Genomic DNA, 23886 nt, shown 5'->3' with positions numbered 1-23886 from the left:
TATTGGTAGAATATAGGACTAAAGTAAACATTTTAAAGAAATGACATATATTTTTAACTCACCTTTTCCAGAAAATGGTTCACTCTAATAAATAAATAGTTTTGAGAAAAAAAAAATTAAGAAGTAAGCTGAAACATATAAATTAATTCAATCACACGTTACTTAAATTAGTAAATTAAGTAGTAATTACAATTAATAAATTTTATATTTAATATTAAATAATAATTTTTAATTAATAATATGATTGAAATAACAGATATTTGGAACGCATATTTAAAAATAACAATAGCAATATTATTTGTTATTCAAAAAATCGTGGATTATGCATCTCTACCCGCGCCTTGAGGGGGGGGGGAATGTATAGTATTCATAGTACTTAAAAATTAATATAAAATAAATCCTTTGCAGGTTAAGAACTGACCATCGGATTTGTCTTTACTGATAAATCAAATAAAGTGTTTTAAATAAATTAAAAATTGAACTCAAATAAATTAAGTCAATTACATTTTACTTAATAAGTTATTAATAACTATTAATACAAATTTATTAATAATAATGAATAAAAAATTTAATTAAAGATTTAAATGAAGTAAAATTGTTATTTGGAACAAGTTTTTAAAAATAAAAATTGCAAAAATATATTTTATCAAATAAATCAGGAATTTAGCATTTCATTATCTGCGCCATAAAGCTCTAGTGAAACATAACTAATATTTTGTCAATGCGAGTAAAGCCGATCCATTGGTGTGTTACCAAAATGAATATATCTTCAGTCAACTTCAGCAACTTTTAAGAGTTATTTATGTCTTCATGATTGAAGTACTTTATTGAAAGTTTTTATTTAAACTTTCTTTTCATTTCTACCCAATTACAATTTTTGTGATGTTAAATATAGGTAAATTAGGTAACTAAAATTATATGTAACAGGTAGACTCTGGGCTTATGCACATCATATTGACAAATGTTTCAAAACTGCAAAAAAAATTTTTAACTTCTTTCTTGTTGAATATTTCGTTCCTTTGTTTTTAGATGGCCTCTTTAAATTTTGGTTTATTTGCTATAATTAGTTACTAAGATGTTAATGTTTTTGTCTTGCGGTATTTTAAACTAGAAACTCTGAAATCGAAATGTGGATATTATCTTTGCAATAGTTTTCTCATGTTTCTAAATAATTCATAGAATACTGAAATTCTTTTACAGATTACTATAAGCGGAAATAATTGTTTATATTATTGAGTTACTTTAAAGAAATGAATTTTTATGTCTTTATTTAATACATTTATAGAAGGTGTAAAAATATTTTTAAATTGGAATATTTTCTTAATGTAAGTAATGGTTTATTAAATATATAGTGAAAATAGCAAAACATTTTGGGTAACAATATAAACTTGTATATGTAATAGACCAAGATATTTTGTATCTTTAAACTGCCTGAAAATTATATATTTTGTTAGATGATAATTTTAACTCATTATTAAATAAGGTTTCATATTACTTAATGTAATTACCATATAATAAGATAAATATTATATGACGACAATTTCTAATAGAAGGAAAATTTTAATTTAATGGATTTTGAAATTATAAAACGTGTAAAAAGGCTGCTTTGCAAATATAGATAAAGATTTTTTTTTTCTGATAAATTCTGTTTTTAGTCAGGACTCTGATATGAATTATCTCATTAATTAAAAAAATAATCTTAAGAGTATTAAGTAAGAAAATATCTTCAAAAATGATTTCATAATTAAAAATCTAATCATTGAATTTTTATCTTTATCTGTTTTTATTAAATTGAATTTGGACTGAAAACTTGTTTTTCTAGAAATTTAGTTAGTAAACTTTGCATATCAAACCAAAGTGGTTATTTAATTATTTTATTTCTTTGCTTTTGTATATCAAAATAATAATAATAATTTGCTGTATTATATCCATTTTATATTTAATCCTTTATTTAATTTCAATATATTTTAACCCCTTCAGGATTCATGGATACAGAAAGAAGTACTGCCATAGGGCAAGAGCATTTTAATCTTAGTGTATTTTAAATATCTATAAAATGCTCATAATAATATGCAAAATATAACTTTACATAAAAATGAAGTCATTTTTAAACATATGATAATTTGATTTTCACTTATAATAAAAAATAATTAAAATACTTGCAGTTTAATATTACAAAATAAAAATCTGTTGCACTTTACAATCATTGAAAATACCTAAATTAACTCTAGATTATTGATACAAAATTTTGCTAGAATATCTTGCATAACATACAATTTCAAATAAAAAGAGAAATTATGAACAGCCGTTTAAAAATGAACATTTAGTTCTCTTGCTAACATGCGTTTTTCTTTTTATGTGTGAATATCAAATGATTTACAGACACTTCCGAAACCTTAACATTGGAGAGAAATTCTAATGTACAAGACCATCTTTAGAAAGAAAAATGGAATGATAACTCTGTGATAGAAAATATTTCACTTCAAAATTTGACACTCTTATACATCAATAGTCCTGCAAATCATATTCTTTCATAACATAAGGATGTGATTTTCAGCTCTGAGGGGAATCTACCACAAATCCATATGTGCATTGTTCATAATGAAAGGGTTAAGGGTTTAAAAATATACTAGTTTTCATAGTAAATCTTTATGAATTGAATATTATAAAAAGTTCTGACATAACTTTATGTGTTACTAATGTAATATATTACCATTTTTAGAATTTTCATGTATAATTATGTTATCTTCATCTAATTTGTGTACATATTTTTAAAGAGGAATAAAGAATGGAACAGGTAGAAACAACTAATCAGTCAAATGTTTCAAAACATCAGACGAAGAAAAGAAGCTTGCATAGATATGTATGTTTTCCTTTTAATTAAAAAAAAATTGAAAAGATACCAAATAATTTGTTTTTAAATATGTAACTAACTAATTTTTCACCTTTTGATTGCCTGTTTTTTGAATAGCAACATCATTAAACCATCTCAGAAATTTAATTTATAAGTAATAAATTCAATTTATTATAGACAGTAAAATTACCTGTTTATATTGTATTATTTTTTATACATTCAATGTTATAAAATTTGTTTTGCATTGAGTCTAAAACTACTTGTTCATCAATAATAACTTTCTATTATTTTCTACATTAAGAAAATAAAATGTGTGTGTGCATGCACACATATGTGAGTGTATGAGTGAGATATACATTCCTTGTAGATAGTCCTATCCAGCATTTAGCAAGTAGATTTTAAATATAGGCAGTTTATATTTAGTACTAAACTCATTCCCATCCCACCCTTTTTTTTTTTTTTTTCTTTTTTCCTTCTTTCTTATTGTTAAGAATATGAAAAAGCATCAGTTTCAAACAAATTGTCTGATCCAAAGAGTAACTTTTGTATGATGTTTCAGTTTTAAGAAGTTGTTAGGAATTTGGAACCAATTTTAACTTTACACTAAATAAATGGCAATTTATCATTTCTAAAAATAGAAAATTTTCTGTCTCTCAATTGATTTCTTTTATAGTTCAAAACAAATCTTTATCCACTTTTTGAATTTTTTTTTTCAATCTGTTCTTGTTGTTGTTATTTGAAAGTTTTTCATCTTATTTTTCCAATGTTTTATATTTTATAAACCTTTTTAAGGTAATGAAAAAGAAAAATTCTGTATACCATCATCATAAAGTAGTAGACATTAAGAAATAATTTAAAATGAGTGTACTTATGTGTTAATGCATTTAATAAAATATTTTTACTGGTTATTTTAGGTATTAGGAATCATTCTATATACAAGCATGTTAAGGGACATACTATTTTGCCCATACACAAAAGTAGAAGAAAGCTTTAATCTTCAAGCAGTTCATGATCTTTTATATCATGGATCAAATATTTCACAGGTAAGTACTTAAAAATTAAATTAATGGATTTCATAATGTGCTTACTTCAGAGCTGAATTTTGACAAAACATTTCTTTCTAGAAATTTGTCCGTAGTTACAAAGAATATTTTCTATGTGTTCTGTTGTTGTTGTTTTTTTTAAATCTGTTTTATGTATAAAAGATAGTGATTTGAGTGCTTGGAATTAATTTTCTTTTTATATATTGATTAATTTAAATGTATTGGCATTGTGGCAGTTTTATAGAAGAAAAAAAAAGTTTTGTTTTTTTAATTTTTATAATGTTTAATACTATTTGTCTTTTTGTTATTGTTGTTGTTTAATTTATTTTTTTAACAGTATGATCACCTTGAATTCCCTGGTGTTGTACCTCGAACATTCCTTGGACCTTTAGTTATTGCTGGTCTTTCTTATCCATTTTTATACATGAATATGTTTTTTGGATTTGACAAATTCATGATGCAGTATATAGGTAAATATTTATTCCTGAAATATTTGCTTATAAAATTTTATTGGTTTTAGATTGTATATTAAAAAAAAAAAACATTTCAAATATTTAGATAAATATTTGAATTATCTTTTTCTTTCTTTCTTTCTTTTGTTTGTGTGTTGATTTTTGAATACTTCCCTTTAAATTTTCTATACCTGAATTTATTTTTGAAATGCATTCTTTAGAATTTTACAGTTGTATGCTCTTTGACAGTTTCAGTTCTTATTATTCCTAAAAATAATATTAGGCTTGAGAAAAGATGAAATTTTAGCTTCAGAGGAAGCATTTATTTTCAATAAAGAAAGGTGATAAATTTTAAGACATGAACGTTATAATCATTGTTAAAATTTCAAAATCATATTATTGCAGTGCTGTTTGTAAAACTAATGATATATATAATGATTATTGATTCGAACAAAAATAAATAATGAAATACATTTTACTATAACCAATGAAAGTTTTTTTTTTAGTATTTTATATTAATTATCTGATGTAGCTCTATCTTTACTAATACTAAGGAGGAAGTATTTGTGAATGTTGTTGTTCTACAAGATAGACCGTTTGTCCTAGAGCTACCAATTTCGTAATATATATTTTGAACAGCAGGGACATATATTTCAGGATGAAATTTTTTTTTTATATTTTAAGTCAGAATTTTAATTAATTTAAAACTAAAAAAAAATTTACTTGTCAACTGCTGAAAACATTGCAGTACAAAAATAATTTTTACATTAACTGAAAATTCAAAATCTTATCTTTTTTATAGTACCAATGTTTTTCCTGTATAATTTTATTCAATTTTTTAAAAACATTTCAAAGATATTTTAAGAATATTTTACTACAATATATTTCATTGTCAAATTGGAAATCAAATTGTTTCTATTGTTGCTACTAATATTTTATCCTGGCTCCCCCCCCGCCCCCTTATTTTGACTCATGAAGATTTGACTTATTTTTTATGTTCAAAATGTCTCATTATGATATATTTTTTTTTTTGAATATTGTGGAATTACAACTAATTTCAGAAGCAAGCAATGTTAAACATTTTTTAATATTCGTATATTTCCAAATTCATATTTCTTGAAAATTTATGAGGTGAAGTTATATGGAGGAAGAAGCTTCATTTTTCATATTCCTGCAAATTATTTACATTTCTTTGTAAAATATCTAATCATATTTTTTTGTAATTTTTTAAAAGCTAAAGTAAGAAAATTTTGTTTATTTTAGCATATAAATTAAAAAGCAGGTTTCTATTAAATTTTTGAAATGTGAAATATACAAAAAAAACCTTTATTAAACTTCAGAAAGAAGATGCAATAAGATAATTTTTTATAGTCTGCCCATTTCTAAATGGTGCTATTCTTTCCTGTTTAAAAAATTTGATCTAAAAAAACACCTTGTTTAGAACATGTTATTGCTCTATTTGAGTTGTGGCAGTTTTGACAGTCTAATAATAGTGACCACTCTGGAATGTTATATGGATGCAAATAAATTCCTCTAGATTGTTAAATATGAGAATTAAAGCAAGAGAAAAATTACACTTTCCACCCAACCATGTCAAATCTTATTTGTTGTTATGTAAGTAAAAATTTAATACAAAATTTTTGGTTAGGCCATACTTTCTTTGCCCACATTTTCAGAAATGATATATCCTTCCAAATTAATTGGTAATTTGATAATTTAAGAAATATTGAAAATGATTGCAGAATCTTTTTGTTAATCTTATGAAAGTTGACTTAAGTTTTTGATAATGACACGTTTTAAATTTTTATGGTCATTTTTATGTTTCTAACAAGAGTAAAAAGGCATCATTTGTTTTGCAATGCACGGCATTATACAAATGAAAATGTACTCAACTAAAACTAGTTCATTTCAATGAAAACTATCCAATTTTATAAAACAGAAAATATCTTATGGTTAGAAAATATACAGGTTTATGTAAGCATGCATTTACAAAGGCTTAATTTTTTTGGCTAAGGTTCTTAAAAATTGCATAAAAGTGGTTTTGCAACAATTTCTCACTACTCGCACTGAGAGTGATTGAATTGAAAGTAAACATTAGTCATGCTGAACTAACTGGTTACCAAAGTTGGTAAGTCTTTACTAATAATAAATATGAATGTGGTGTGTCAGTGCCAAAAAACCAGACAGTTTGATCTGTAATTATGAAATCTGGTACATATATATCTTTGCGAGTGGGAGTGACTTTTTAAAAACTTAAATTCAGCTCACTTTTTAATTAATTATAGAGATTTTGTGCAGTAACTTAAGGAAATATTACTATATAAAAACTGAAGAAAAAAATTAGTAAACTCTACATTGTTACGATTTTTTTAATCTTATTTTTAATGATATCAGTTTAATAAGCCATACCAGCCATGTATTCTTGAATTTTGATAGTCCCCCCCCCCTAATTTCTAACCGTAGAATACATTGTCTTGAAATTCAAACTGTTTTCATTGTTTCATCAAATATTTAATCACATAATTTATTGAAATCTAAAGCAGGATTATGTTTAATATGTGTGTAATTTACAAGATGTTTCTGTAAAAAATGGAAGTTACAGTACCGTGAAAGTTAACTAATAAACGATCCAGACAATTATGTTTTTAATATCACTATGATGCCATAGGACTGGTTTCCATTAGAAAGATTCATATACTTTATAAACAGAACATATGCAGGACAATTAAAATAACACAAATCTCTGCCAATTTGACAGAAAAATTAATATCTAAATGTTTTTGCTGAAATTAAATTAACAAATATCCACAACAGACTAGCTGATTTACAAAGACAACTATTAAATAAACAATAACAAATGAATTTTTGATAATCATGTACAAAAATATTATTGTTGGAGATGTACTGTAATGTGAAATTAAATTAACTTATTAAAAGAAGTCCTTCATAATACCCAAATCAATCTCAGTGATTATGTTTCATTTTAATTTTTATTACAATTCAATCAAATTAAAGCTATTTAAATAATGCTTTCATTTAATATAAAATGTCGGATGTGTTGACATAAAATCCTTTATAAAAATTTTCTCAACTAATTTCCTGTATAAATATATTAGGATGGTATTTTTCACTTGATATTTGCTTATGTAATTTGATGCTATCTTTTATAACTTTGCAGAATAGTGATGAAAATTAAGATACGTTTTGAGAAAGTTCTTCGTATTGTTGGATTTGGTAATAAATCTGATGCATATTAAAATTTTGGAGTAAATTTCAATTTTATTGCTTAAGTTATTTTAGTCATTTAATTTTGACCATTTATCTAGCTTTTTAATAATAAAGAGAATATTTGTTGGCTCTTTACAGCATAGGTCATTGGACCTAGAGCTAATTAATTTAATATAATATGAAAGGTTAGAATTTGCATTTTGTGATTCTTTGAAAATTTTAATTAAAATTTTGATTAATTAAAAATATGTAAAAATTTGAAATCTTTCAGTGATAACTTCCAAACTTATTAACCACAAAAAAAGTGTTTTACATAAATTTAAAATTCAAAAAATTATCCTTTCAGTTCTTTTTACTACATAATTTTTTATTATTATTATTCACTTATTTTTCTATGTTTATTCAATTCTCAGAAACTACTTTAAGAATATTTTACAGCATTATATTTTATTATTGAAATGAAATTCAAAATTATTTCCATTTGTTACTAGAAATATATCATCTTGGCTTTTTCTCCTCATTAATTATCAAAATATGAAGATTTGGCTTATTTTAATATGTTTAATATGTCCTTATATATATAATGTTGTACTTAAATGAAGGTTTAACTTCAAATTTTAGTAATGGTGGAAACAATTTCAAATGTACCCATTTTAGGCAGATTATAGGAAGATTATCTATTGCAATGGTTCTCATAACACAACTTCTCTAAAGTTTTGTGTGTGTGTATATATATATGTATATATATATATATATATATATATATATATATATATATATATATATATATATATATATATATATATATATATATATATCCTGCTATTTTCACTCCTTTGACTCATTAAGGATGAAGATAGTAAATTAATGAAATTAGCCAAATTAGCATCACATTAAGCGCAACAGCATTTGTGCTTGAAATTTTTTGATAACTGTAACTGTTTAGTTGTTAGAGGTTATAAAGGGATTTAGCTTCAACTGTTTTTAACATGATCTGTGTTAGATTAAAATAAATTTAAAAAAAAATCTTTTATGTTCTCTTTTTTTCCTTAATTTGAAATTGCATAAATGCATGTAGACTAAACTAAGATTTAATAGCTTAAAGAGAACTAATTAACTAAAAATAAAGGAACAGAAATATTTATTTTGTAAAATTGAGCAACTTTTGAAAATTTCTGAAGCTATGCATGTCTCAGTCCTTTTGAATCCATTTGATTATTTTATTTATTTATTTAAACATGGCAATAAGATTATGCTAAAAATCTATTTTTCAATAAATGTTGAACTTTGTGAAGTCAGTAAAATCAGTATATAGTCATTTCAATATCTAAGATTTTTTTTTATAAGGATTGAAAGGAAGTTGAAAAATATTAATTTAGAATATATAGAGTATGTCTTTGCTTCGTATCTTACCTAGTGAAATTTTTAGATGCTGCTCTTCTTCTCTGTGATATAACTGAATGCATAAAAATATAGACTAAAAATTAGAAAATGCATACTACAATGAACAGAACAATGTAAGACTTCTAAAATAATATGGTATATTGCTATCACAATTTGAATTAAAAAATATTTTTCTGAAGAATCTATTGGGACATAGTCACATCAATGGGTTATCAAAAATGGCTGGTTGAAAAGAAAGAAAAAAAAAACTATTAAGTGTTAGTATCTAAATAACCATTGATTAAGAATATGACTTTTACATGTAATAAAGAAGGATAAGGTATCTGCGGAATATCTTTGATATTTTCACAAAATGGACTTAAGTTCATTTTGTGAAAACATCAGAGACTGATTATTTGTTCATTTCATTTCTTTCTTTAAAGTGTTGTTTTAAACAAAAACTTTTAATGTTTTTCCATTCATGAATCCTTTCAGAATGGAAAAAAATTTCATTGCCTGATTCCCATCAGAAATGTTTACTACATCCCTAAAATTGAAAATAAATTACATAAAATAAAACTTCAATCTTGGATGGCTAAATCCTTGTTAAAATTATTATTATGATTATTTATCAATTTAAATCCAGTCCTTTCATACAATATAATTATTTAAATGATCTTCATTACCATCTCAGAAGAGTATAAAAGCAGGAAACCTTTGTGAAATATTATTACTAGCACTTTAAACAGCACTAATCTGTGATGAGGATTTTGTAATTATTTAAAATTTGCTTTTTACAAAAAAATTTTAATTCTGATTTTTTTTATCTGCCTTTAGATAGAAAGAATGAAATATGTATTGTTGATTTTTACTGCTTTATATATTAAGTGTTTTTAATTTTATTTTTTTAAATTTAGTCTCTTAATTAATGAATTTTATTACAGCTCGTATAGTGCTGGGATCACTAGTAATAATAGCTTTGCAAAAATTTATTGACGCTGTGGAGAAACAATTTGGTGTCACAGTTTCTGTATGGTTGCAACTAATTACAGCTTCACAATTTCATTTTATATACTATATGTCCAGACCCTTGCCAAATACATTTGCCCTGATCTTAGGTAATTATTATTATCTTTTATATTTATACATTTAGTAATTTAGAGACCTTTTAAATATTTTTCTTTGGATAAATGTCATATTTTGAAGACTCAGATTGTTAAATTTGGCAGTGAATGCAGTGAGAAAAAGAGGCATCAGTTTGTAAATGACCACTGCCACCTAAATTACAGATTTCAGACATGTGCAATTAAATGACTTACCAAGTTTCGTTAAGATAATTGGACTTAAGTACAGACATTAACTGCATGCTTGTTTATAAATTTGGAAAAAATAAAAGTAAATTAGACAAATGCTGATTGTAGATGCAACAATTTGAAAAAAAAATTAAGAACTAATAACAGAGCAACTAAGCATAGTTAATTATTAGTGAAAGTAAAAGTGGAAGTTTCTAACAAATGTTATCTCAGTGTCTGCATTAATATTGTTTTGAGCAATACCATTCTAGTGAAGAAAAGTAAGAATTTTTTTTTTAATGTAGTTATAATTTAGATGAAAATATTACAAATGTAAAGTATAATTTGTAAACACATCATATTTTATTAGGAATAAAGACTGTTTCATGATCAGTTATTGATCTTTTAAAATTGAAGATCCAAATTTTGTAATGAATCTTCTTTTTTCATTAAAAATATTTTTCATTGATCATTGTTATTGCTATTTAATTAATTACTGAAGTTTCTTGTTCAGCATTGTTTTCCTTTCATTGTTGGATGACAAGAAAACAAAGAATGTTTATTGTAACATCAGCTGCTGCAGTTATAGTTTTCCGAGCTGAGCTATCCATTCTGTTGGGACTAATTGCTTTAGAAGAAATTATTGCAGGACGATTAAATATTCTGCAAATTTTTTGTTGGGGCATACCAGCAGGTTTGTGGATGTTAGGTGAGTGGAAATTCCTACATTTAAAATTATTTATAAATATTTAATTTTTCTTTTTTTATAGTTATTTTTTGAAGTGAAATTATTTTATTGAATAGGTCTGACTGTCACAGTTGATTCATTCTTTTGGATGAGGCCTGTTTGGCCAGAAGGCGAAGTTCTTTGGTTTAATATATTTTTAAATAAGAGTTCTGAATGGGGTGTATCCTTTTCATAACATAATTTTTTAATGCCTATAACTATATCAAATTAAACTTAATTATATTTTCATGCTCTGTTGAAATTCCTAAAAGTGATGAAATCATAAGTGACAAATTAAACTGTACATTTTAAGTTTTTGATTAACTTAAAATGTATGGTTTCATTTTCCTTTTGTAAAGCTTGATTCTAATTCTTCTTCAGCTTTCTTCAATTTTTATTTTCAGACATTCAGTTGTGCTTAGTTCCTTTAGAATATTAAGTTTTTCATTTAATTTAAACTTATAGGAAACAATATATAATATATTTCGTATAAACAATATATTTCCTATAATATAAACAACATTATAGGAAAATTCTCTTTTATGTGGTAGATTATGATTTCATCTGTTGAAGATACAATTTTTAAAATTAAAATACTTTAACAACTTTTTCTACTTTTTGTATCACTGTTTTAAAATTTCTGAAAATGACCATTCCTGCACAGTGCCTGATCTGTGGCACTTTTCTTTGACATGGTAGTTTTTTTCCTGCATACATAATGTAAAATAATGCCTAAGAATAGCTATTTGAGTTCATCTGAATGGTGGGTGTAGTCACTTATTCAATTCCAATAAAATCCATTCTAATTTGTTTGTTTTTTGTATGAAGAGAAAATGTAATCAGAGGAAGTAAATTTTTTTGTAAGAGAGAAAATATAAAACATCTGAAAACAAATCAAGATTACTCATCCTTTTTCCAATTAACAGAAAAAAGTGAATTTTACTATATGGTAGTGTGGTAAATTAGAACATTTAGGAATATTAAATACAAAACCATAAGTGTAGCTGTCTTTTGATTTTGAACAATGTCTGAACATGTTTTTCTGAATTCGATTGTTCATATAGAAATGTTGCATCAATATCATGCAGAGAAATTAGCTAGAAAATTAACTAAATCTTTGAATCATTGGAAAAGCAAACAGATTAATGAACAAACTTTTGAAAAATTGGTGAGTTTGTGGGCTCTATTTCTATACAATCAACAAATCAATTTACTCTTTTAATAAAAAGGTGAAATTTTTACAAACTTTCAAATAAACTAAAAAATCAAAGCAAATGCTAATATTTAAAAAATAATGATAAATAAATAATCACCAACCAAATTTCTTTTTTTTTTGGGGGGGGGTAGATCTTTATTATTTCAGAAATAATGAATGTGGACCTGCTTTAATAAATATTTAATAGGTTTAGAAAGTATTTTCTCTTTTAAAAGCTCTTTAGAAGGAATGCATTTTATTTATTTATTTTGCTTAAAACAGAATGTGACTATTGTACTGAAGTTTCATTATGCATGTCACAGTTACAGCATCAGGTTGTAGCTTGAAGAATGAAAATAAATCCTAATTAATGTGTGTGCCTCATTTTGACTGAAAAATCGTATACATTTTTTATGGGGCTTATCTAAATATATGTTGAACTTTTTCCTTGGATATTCATTGCTTACAAGTACTTAGAAATTAAACTCTAAATTATTCTCTGATTTGTGAATTAAATCGGCCATCATCAAAACAAATGTGATCATCATTCCTTAGAATTAATTTATTGTTTACAAAAGTCCTTTAGTGATCTAGCAGAAATTTTCTTTATAAATCTATTAGAGGATAGACATTATTCTATGACTTCAGTGATCAATAGCCAAGGAAAATAAGAAAATTATGTCTGTTTCAAAGTCAACAATTAGTGAAAGTTTATAAAGCTACCAAAAATGTCAGATTGTATAATAATGTAAAAAAAAAAAAAAAAAAAAAAAAACAGTAAATGCACATTTGTTAAATTTTTTTGAAATAGAAAATTTTCTACAGATTTTTAAAGAACTTCCCAGATATGAAATCTGGGATCTTATAAATTGTAGGAAAAACTTTGTGACATTTTGAAAACATCTTCCATCTAAATTTTTATGATTTCAGTAATCTATATTATTTTATTATTTCAGTAATCTGAATTTATTACCTGAACTCTCCTTATGAGAAATTGTTCTTTTTTAGTGGTTTTTAGATTTTTTTTTTTTTAAATTCATATTGTAACCTTAGAAGTTAAATTTAAAACTAACATAATTTTGGTATGGAAATATAATGTTTTCAGTTCAACAGTATTCCATAAATATTATTTTTGTAACTCTTAGAGGTCAATGCAGAAATTTTAGAACATATAATTACTTTCTTTGAGAAAAAGAATCTTTGCTTGAATTTAACTTCTGTTTTAAATATATATATTGCATGTGTTAATGCATATCCAAAATCATTATATATATATATAATATATGATGAATTTTTCTATAACATAACACATCAGACATCTCCATGGGCATGGTATTTCTATTCTGCTCTTCCCAGGGCTCTATTTTTTTCAACTCTATTCATTCCATTTGCATTTTTATTAGACTACAGGATCAGAGCTTTGATTTATCCAGCATTAGGATTTATTGTTCTGTATTCCTTTCTACCTCATAAAGAGCTACGGTTTATTATGTATGCCATTCCATTATTAAATGTTGCTGCAGCAAGAACGTGTGCACATCTGTAAGTAATTTTCTCTAGAATAGAATATCTGTTTTACTATCAAAAATTTTTCTTAAATAAAGTATAATTTCTTATTTTTATTGCTTAATATTTGATATATTGGCATTATAATGAAATGAAATATCTTTATTTATGAAATATCTTTCTATATTGTTGGATTTTATATTCAATATAAAAGTATCTTTGTTCTTTAGAATACTTTTGATTATGAATAGAATTCATATCAGAGCTTTTTCACAAAAATTGAATTAATTTTTTTAGTCTTTAAAACTCTTCGTTAAAAAGAAGAAGGAATGTTTCCCATGAGATACTTAATTAACAGCAGACAGATATTTACCGGAATTAAAACTGCAATGAAAGATTTATCTATCTAATTCCTACAAACCAAGCATTACTTGAAAATTCAAAATAGATATATTTTTAATATGAGGCATTTGTACATCCATTTAATTTCTTTATTTAAATGAAAGATTAAAATGACGATTTTACTATAATTTTATTAGGAATATATAATAAGATTATATTTATTGAATACATATTAATTTGTAATGTAAACAAACTAGAAATCATTTTATAGTAAATAGATTCTAACTCTTTTTATGATATATTTATGCTAAAGATATCCTACTTAGATTGATTTTTTTTTAGTTGAGAAATCACTGAAACCGGATGCTTGTACTTAATTCTTCATTTCAAATAAAATAATTGCAGCAGTGTTTATGGATTTGAAATGATTAAATTTTATGAATAAACAAATCCAACCATATTTATATGCAAACTTAGGGATATAAATATTTGGATCTTTAAAATTTTGTCATTCATATGTTGAGGAACACAAGAAATTTTTGTCAACAGTGAAAAGGTTTTAAAAACCTTATGCTGTGTTTATAAACATGGAAAATATTTATATTATTAACAAAACTAAAATATTATTACAAAGAAAAGTCAGTTTTGCAAAACAATTGGGTTTTTTTAATGTAAATTAAGAAAAAAAAATATTCCCTTTTGTTTTAAAGATAAAAATCATTCAAAAGAACTAAAGCATGTGCTTAAATTTATACATAACAAAAAAAAGCATCTGAAACTTTCTAAAATGGATTATTTTACTCAATGTTGCCAATACACGTCTAATACTTTAAAGAAAATTAATTAAATAATGCAGCAGAAATATTTGGTACATGTGTATTTAATTTTGCAATTTCCAGTAGAAAAGTTTTATTTCTTTTAAATATGACATTATCTTCATTTATATGTCAGTGCTATATTTTAACAGTTCTTAAAGAACAGTTACCACTTTCATAAAAGAAAAATATTATTAATTAAGAAAATACTTTGTGATCAGCCTTATGAAAAAAAATAATGGTATAATGTGACATGATCCATGTATTGTTTTCTTAAAACAAGTCTTTTTTTTTTTCTTGTGTCTTCTACAAAATTATGTTGTGTGGTAACAATTAAATCAATAATTGCAAAGCAAAAAAAAAAAAAAAAAAATTCTTAATGGCAAAAATCTTCTGACTGACTTTCACTTATGTTTGTGTTTTACTTATATCATTTCTTTGTTTTTGTCTTATCTTACAGCTGACCAACCTAGAATGTTACTCATTTTTTGAGCAAAAGTGGCTATCCATGAATAATTTAAATATTGTTTTAGAGAGGAAATTCGAATTAAATTCATTAAATTTATTTTTGATTTTAAAAATAGCATACTATTATGAATATTTTTGGCATAAAATTTAAGATTGCTAACCAAATTATTATTTATTAGTATGATTATTATATATTATTATTACCAAATTATGTGTATAATTTTGTAATTAAATTGTGTATAGTTGTTATTGAAAACCAAATATTTCATTTGGCATTAATCTAGTTTGCAAATTTATATTCCTGCTTTTGGAATGGGAGTTTACACAAAATCATCATATTTAATTCTACACTGGAAATACGCATTTAGTGAACACTAGTTAATCAGAAATAAGTTACCTGAAGTTGCCTTGTTATTCAGTATAAATTTAATGACAATTATTGCAACAACACAGGCAGAAACTGTGGGCAGAGATATAATGCCACAATTGAAATATTAGCTGCATTACTGACTAGGCATAAATTCTCTCATCGGAGGTCCATTCGGTTATTTGGAGTGGAAGTAACTTCACTAAAGAAACAAATTCCTACTTGCTTATATGACCACGTCCATATTCCCACTTTCCTGGTGAAAAAAAAAAAAAAAAAAAAAAAGAGTTAATGCAAGATTTAGAAATGGGAAAAGATGGAAAATAAAAGAATGTCACTCATGTAGGCTATATTAATCATTTCTTATTGGTATTTGGTGTACAAAGAATTCCTAGGGTTATTTTTTTTATATTTACAATTATTATTTGTTTTTTAAAATGTAAAAAAATAATTAAAAAGTCTTTTATAATATATACATAATAATAACTGAAATTTCCTTTTGAAAACAATTATGATTGCTGACAAATAAGTGAATATCATTTTAAAACAATTATCACTGTACTTTTGTATTAACTTTTTTTTTTCTTTTTTAAGATGGAATAATCGATTTAAGTCAATACCATACACCCTCTTTGTTCAATTTGCTGGTCTTCATCTTATGATGAATATGTGTGCTACTATTCTAATTTTAAACATTTCTTCTCATAATTATCCTGGAGGTGTGGCAATGGCTAACTTGCATGAAATAGAAATGGGAGCAAAAGGTGAAAAATAATTGAATTTCTGAGTCAAATTTATGATATAGATATTTCTTTCTAAATAATTATCTACTTGACATTAGAAATTTTTATATTTTCGAATGATTCTAGTAATAACTTTATTCAAATGGAACAATTAATTTTTATTTAATGTCAATTAAGCTAAAATACTTTATATTATAAATGATTTGATAGTCTAAATTTGTTGGTTTTAAAAGAAGTTTGATTTTTTTTTTTTAATTTGCTATGAAAATTGTTCAGTTTCTATTTTGTAATCTTAAGAGCATTATTTTATTGTCATTTTAATTATTTCTTCCTCTAAAATGAAACATTAAAACTTAAATAATACTTTATAATAGTTTTTATATATTCTTCATAATAAACTTTATTAATACTTTATAAAGAAACATCTGTCTTAAAAGATACGAAACAAGTGAAGAAAAATTATTGATAACAAGGATTTTTGTTAATTGTCTTATTTAATTATCTCTACAGAAGCATATGAAAATATAAATGCTGATATTATTGATATCTGTTTTATTAGAGCAATATTATTATTTTTGAATTAGAAATGCTGCTTAATAACTAGTTAATGCATATAATTGTATTAATCAAAGTATTCTTTCATTAGTGATGATCTTATATTAGTAAAAAGTAATTTTTATTACATGTATATCTAAATCAAGATGTAATGCTTAGATTGCACAAGAGAAAAACTTTTATATTTAATACTTGTAAATCAATCCATTTAATTTTACTTTCAAAATATCCATATTTGTATTCATATGGTAATTGGGAAGGGCAGATGTGCTTTCACCTGACTGAATACTTGAGTAAATTGACTATTCTATTGTTAATCTATGAAATATTTTTTTATAAATTTTCTCATATGCTTTAATAAATATTATAAAAAGTAATAGATAACTTAATCATTTCAGTTCAATAATCATTAGAAATTTTTTTCATCAAGCAACTTATTTTGTTTAAAAGGTTATCCACAATTTTCTTTAAAATTTTCCCAATATTCTTGATAGCAGTTACTCTTTAGATCCAACTGAATCTCTTGTGTCATTCAATATCTTATTTATAAGCTCCGTGTTTTCTGTTTTAGTCCATGATATGTTCCAAACCTTTTCGCTGATCTTATAATATAGGATAATTTTTAATATATCGTGGCATTTTAAAAATGGCAAGACCAAAAAGTTGGAAATTGCACTTAAAATTCATTGAAAAATTAACAAATTCATTAGTTTCTGATTGAAAATTGACAATATTTGTTTGATTGTATTCTATGTTCTATCAATTTTGATCAATAAAAGAAGGTTCTTGAATGAACTTGTTGCAACTGTAATCCTTTTGACTTATTCTGTTTTTTCATTTCAATTCTTCCTGTCGGAGTAAGAATGTCCCTTTGTAACTCCAACCTTTTATAGCTCCTTCTAGAATGTACAATTCATTTGTAATTGAACATTGGGCTGCTATCTACTCTTATATGAACTTCGGTTAAATCATAATTATTTTCCATTTGCTTTTTTATTTTAAAATTCTACAAAAATTCAGTAGAATAATTTCTTTAAAATTTCAGAACAATAATTTTAGATTAACCTATCCTCTTTCTGAATCTAAGGAACTAAATCAAATTTTTTGGATTCCATAGATTTCATATGATTAAAAATTATAGTGTCATGTCTTTTTTTATTATATAAAGAATTGGTAATTCAACATTAATTGCTTTCATGTTTCTGCTGGTTAATTACTTGAGTATTTCAAAGGCACTTAAAAAATATCAAATATGTACATGTTATAGTAAGATACATTATGTGCATAATTAAGTAAGATCACCTTACTATATGTACATTTTCCCAGTTAAGGATTTAGATTCTTATTTTATTAGAATTGGTAGGCATATTATTCAAGAAATATAATACCAAGACAGGCTTACCCTTTTGGTTGCTCCTGGCAGCTGGACGTTTGTTTCACTATTAGCTTAAAAAAAAATCCATATGGATTGACTCTGTGAAAGAATGCTGAACACATTCTGAATTAGAAAATTATTGTGAATTTAAAATATACAGTAATATTTTACTGCACACAGAACATTAGTGAATAAAAAGAAAATAAAGTGTTCAAGAGTTTGTGTTGTTTCTGTATTAAGTTCTGGCTTTATTTTTGGTACTTGATGTTGCATATCTGAAGCATCCCTCCCCCCGCACATCTCATTTCTAATTTCTCATAATAATAATTTATCTTCAAAAATCTTGAATTGTATTTTTTGAAAAATAATGTTGTATACATGCCTAATTAATATTATCTGCTATTAAGTAGAAACAAATTTAATCCAATCTAATTCTATCACTTTTTTTAATCTTTAGACTTAAACATTCACATTGATGTATATAGTGCTCAAACTGGGGTATCACGATTTACTGAACTTAATCCCAATTGGAGGTAAGAATGATTACATATGCATAATTTAATTTTAAATTTTATAATATTTAACATTTAATTATGATTCATTTATTGTTAATGTTAGCATGCTGCTTATATCACGTTAACACTAATTCATTGTAATGACAAATCATTAATGCTATTTTTAATATATGTATTATGCAGCATTGCAACTTTATAATTTATTAACTTCCTTAAAACTTCTTTCAAAGTTTTTTTTTTTTTTTTTTTTTGTCAACGACAAATTGAATGAGACGCACAAATTCATAATAAGCTTCATACAATTAAGCCTACAATAAATTTCTGGCCCACTTTAGACAGTAGAAAACTGGACAAAATTTTAACTAGGTTGAGGATTGGGCACACTCGATTCATCCACTGACATTTGGGTCAGTGGATGAATCGAGTGTGGGGGGACCCAACACTATTTTGCTCAAGTTGTAATAGACAATAGTAAAAGTTGTAATAGTCAAGTTGTAATAGTTACATATTCTTGTAGAATATCCACGGTTTTTTTTACAACATATTGCATATTGCATAAAAAATCTCACCTTGATTTGGGCAAGTTACTTTCCAAAACTCTGCATGTTAACCTTTTTAGTTTTTAAAAAAATATTGGTTTTCATAATGTCAAATGTTCCAAATGTCAAATTTTTATAATATTTTTATTACTTATTTTATCTTTATTAAACAACAAGTATCAGAAACATTATATGACCATATAAGTAAAGGATAATTTACTAAATAGCAGATATGTTTACCAAAATTTTTGCATTCTTTGAATAATTCTCTTTTTTTTGTTCCTAACTTGAATTAATATGCATTCTCCAAATTGCAATCTGATATATCTAAGTAAAGAAGCTTTTAAACACAAAGAAATCAAATGCTTTCTATCATACTGAACTTTTCATTTTTTTAAGAAACTCTTATCTTTTATACAACATTTATGTCTTTATGTTATCTTTATTTTATCTAAATAAAATTGTTTTGATGTACTGAATTTGCTTTTGAAGTGTATTGTAATTCTTTTAAATTATCTTATATATATATATATATATATTAATTGTTGAATTCTTTGATTATATTGGACTTTTTATTCTACTGTAATTTATCTGATATTTGTAATTGAGTTACTGTCTCTCTGCTTATAAAGAGTGTCCCAAAATTAACACAAGATTTGAATTTGTCACTATTTGTGCTGTATAACACAAATTATATCTAAATTATTGGTAACCCTATTTAAAAAACATTTGACAGCTGTAGTTAGTAAAAAAGGAGAGTTACACAATAGAACAATGTGTTTTCATTGTTGAACAATATTTCAAAAATAATGAAAGTCCAGTGGCCACAGTTGGAAAATTGGCCCCTAGATCCTGTGAGTTAACACCATTGTATTTCTTTTTATGAGGTTATTTGAAGTCAAAGGTCTATGCCAACAAGTCCACAAGCATGCGGGCATTCAAGAAGGAAGTTCAACGATGTATGAACGAAATTCAGCCACACTTATGCAAAATGATCATGGAAATTTTCGACAAAAGGATGTATATGTTGCAGCAAAGCCATAGAGGCCATTTGCCCTATGTGTTATAACCATACGTAACCCTATCCTTTGTATTTTACAATTCAATAAAATTATAACAATTTAAAGAAAAAAACTGTGCTTTTGTAATGTTCCATTTTTACTAACACTAAACTATCAGCTGTCAATTTTTTTTTTTTTTTTTTTTTTTTTTTTTTTGTATAGGGTTGCCAATATCTGAATGTTGGCAAATTCAAATCTTGTGTTAATTTTAGTACTGTATAATGTTTGCCAATGACTATTTTAATTGTCTTGCTTCTATATTACAAGTGCTAAACTTCTGTAGCATATATGGAAATATTTTTTTTATTTGTTTATGTAGGTATAACAAATCAGAGGCCCTCTCTTTACAGAGTATTGAAATAATGCAGTTTACACACTTATTAGTGGAATGGACTGATGATATGGGCAACTCAGAATCACTATATCTTCATACTCACTCTGTGATAAACATTACGCATGGATATTCTCACTGGGGTGTGGATTTTTCTGTATTCCCCCCAATTCAAGTATTTCTCAAGCCAAAGGTTTTGCTGTTTAAAAGAAAAATTTCTTATCCTTCCTTGATACTTAATACTAATAACGCAAATTCTCATAAAATTTAAAATCTATTTTCGGATGTAATTTGTAACTGCCTGTTATTTGCTGGAAATAAACTATTCTTACAGTTTCTTTAATTCAGTACTTTTTTTTATTAAAATGCATGATAATTTAAAAATCTTTATATAATAATTATTACAGATTTAGTTTCAAAATCAACTCAAATAATATGCAAATATCTGCTAATGCAGTGTTGTTTTTTTTTGTCATCTTTTTTCCATATCTATGTTAATAATAATTTATTTCTTTTTAAAGGAAAAAAGTTCAAATTAAAATAAATATGAAATTGTTTTCAAAAACATCTTGCTCATTTCAAAAGTGCATTAACGAGTACTTCGTATAATGAGCAAAATAAAATGTAAAAAAGTGATTCTCTGAATGAGCGATGTTTCACAGAACGAGCGCCAAGGAGATGTCGGATGCTGGAAGGGTTTGTATCAGACTGTGTTGAGTGTTTCTTTGAAAATAGCTTTTATGTCACCATGTAAAAAGTTTTGAACAGATAGTGTTATTGAAAGCAGAGATTTGAGCAACTGCTTGTGGAGTTTAATTGCCAAGATTGTGGTGGGTCTGAATGGTGATACTGTGTGTCCACCACGAGAACATTTCCAGACAAATGTCTATATTTAAGGCGGGCGCTACAGAAACAAATTTCTGTAGGGAAAATCCATTTCGAATAGGAGGAATCGGATGGAAGTCTGGGAGTTATTTCTTTTCTTGGCGTCAATTTGAAGCGACATTGGGAGTAAAGAATTTTCAACCCCAAATTATAAAATGAATGCAGGAATTTATGGATCTTTTATTGCTATGCAGCTCATGACTACAGATATACACTGAAAAGGAAAGTCCATTTATCACTCTATTATTTGAAATGACAGTTCATGAGAAAAAGTTTTCTTTGAAATAATTAGATTTCTTATTCAAGATGGGGGAAATGAATAAATGGCCATCAGGAATACTATCTTAAAACAAACTTTTACAGTTTGTTTCGGCAAATAACGTAAAGCGATATTGGGTTTATTTATTTGGGTTTTCTTTTAAGTTCGGAACCTCTGGCACGCGTCTGAATGAACATTGAAAATAAGTTATTGTTATATAAGTTATAAAATAAGTATATTGAAAATAAGTTACACATCAAAGTTAGATTTTTTTTAAAAATCTAAAAATTGACAGTATGTTAATTGTTAATTTTATGTTTTGGGAAATAGTATATACTTCAGAAAATACATACATATATATATATAAATTTAGAAAAGTTTCAAGCATATTTAATAATGAACATTTTACTTTATATTAGAATTTAAATAACCTTTTATAAAAATTATGAAATAATTGCGATTAATTACACTATCGTTTTTATGATTACCTCGCGTTTTCTCCGGAGAATTTGATACTAAATACTTACATAAATTTAAAACAAATGAAATGAAGGTGATTAATATTTTGTCATGCATTATTCTACTTTAGATTTCATCATTATTATTTTTTTTTCTTATTGTGCAATAGTTAGACATACAAATAATTCTTCAGTTTTTCTATTTGATTTGCGTTATTCTTTGTACATATTGTTACGAAATTATTTTCTATTGCAACAAATACCGCCAATAAATCGTAATGACGCAGCACATTTAATTGCTATAGTTCAGCAACTTGCTTGCTGTCTAATCCTCCAGTTTCTTTACTTGTCGGCGACTCCGACTCCTCTCACACACACAACTTGTGACGATCCACACAACTTCTTCGCAGCTTGATGGTTGGGTTGACGGGGCGCCTAGCCCCGGCAGGAACTCATCCCCGGTAAGGAGAGACTTCACAGTGCTTTACTGTCTATACTTTGCCGTGGCCGTCTTCGACGAAATTTGGAGATGACGAGTGTCAGGACTCATTGTGATTGTCTGATATTAGGGTGAGGGTGGGGAGGGGTACGCTGCCTTTGGGCTTAGTAAGTTTTTACTGCTTGTGAGCTAGAATTGGCTATTGAGATACTGTTTAATTTGAGTTTGAAAAAAAAAAAAGTTAGGAAGAAAAACTAAGGGGCTGAGATAAATTAAAGTAGTATATTACGGGGTCTTCTAGAGTTTGTAGATGGTTTATATTTAGGGATTTTAGCTATTGCTTCATTTTCATTCTTATCCATGTTTTTAAAGAAGTTAGTGGCTAGAATGTTAATGAATTTTTTAAGAGGGGGATAGTCTAGGCATAAGTACATATTTGTATTGGGCATGTAGTATTTCATATTGCAGAAATTTCTAATTAAGTTATTTTGCTGGCGTTCAATAAGTCTAAGATTAGTCTTGGCAGCATATCCCCACACAGGGCAGGCATAAGTTAATACTGGACGCAAGTAGGCAGAGCAAATAAGCATTTTATTTTGTCTACTCATTTTGGAGTTTCGAGAAATTAAGGGATAAAATTTACGAGTTAGGTCTCGAAACTTTTTAGCTGTGTAAATAAAGTGGGGTTTCCAAGTTAATTTACTATCTAGAATAACGCCTAAATATTTGCATTCCTTAGACCACGGGACAGTTTGATTTTTAATTTTAACTGGGGAGAAATTCTTTTTACAGTTATTTTTATTAAAAACTATAGCTTCAGTTTTACTAGCATTTATTTCAATTTTCCATTCGACGAACCAGTCCTCAAAAGATTTAATATGTCGGTTTAAAGCTATGGTAATGAAATTTTGATTTTTGTTTCTAGCTAGTATTGCAGTGTCATCAGCGTACATGCACAACATAGTGTTAAATTGCTTGTGGATATCATTAATAAACAAGGAAAATAAAATTGGTCCTAGTTTAGATCCTTGAGGTACACCTGCAAGAATAGGTT

General features: G+C 25.8%; 1 protein-coding gene across 3 annotated transcripts; it reads left to right on the top strand.

Moving 5' to 3' along the window:
* Window positions 1-697: 697 nt before the first annotated feature.
* On the top strand, window positions 698-21127 carry LOC129966667 (probable Dol-P-Man:Man(7)GlcNAc(2)-PP-Dol alpha-1,6-mannosyltransferase). 3 transcript variants are annotated; one of them, XM_056081172.1, is made up of 11 exons: window positions 698-819; window positions 2778-2863; window positions 3769-3897; window positions 4235-4367; window positions 9905-10078; window positions 10767-10961; window positions 11057-11160; window positions 13490-13716; window positions 16267-16436; window positions 18803-18878; window positions 20780-21127. In XM_056081172.1, the coding sequence occupies exons 2-11, from the start codon at window positions 2789-2791 to the stop codon at window positions 21060-21062; spliced, it is 1566 nt and encodes a 521-aa protein (XP_055937147.1). In that variant the 5' UTR covers window positions 698-819; window positions 2778-2788; the 3' UTR covers window positions 21063-21127. The 3 variants fall into 3 exon arrangements, with proteins under 3 accessions (XP_055937147.1, XP_055937149.1, XP_055937148.1); XM_056081174.1 differs by having other exon boundaries at window positions 20811-20953; XM_056081173.1 differs by having other exon boundaries at window positions 748-904.
* Window positions 21128-23886: the final 2759 nt, after the last annotated feature.

This window comes from Argiope bruennichi, chromosome 4 (assembly GCF_947563725.1).
Source record: "Argiope bruennichi chromosome 4, qqArgBrue1.1, whole genome shotgun sequence".
Classification (NCBI taxonomy): domain Eukaryota; kingdom Metazoa; phylum Arthropoda; class Arachnida; order Araneae; family Araneidae; genus Argiope; species Argiope bruennichi.
This window is presented reverse-complemented; position numbering and strand designations above follow the sequence as displayed.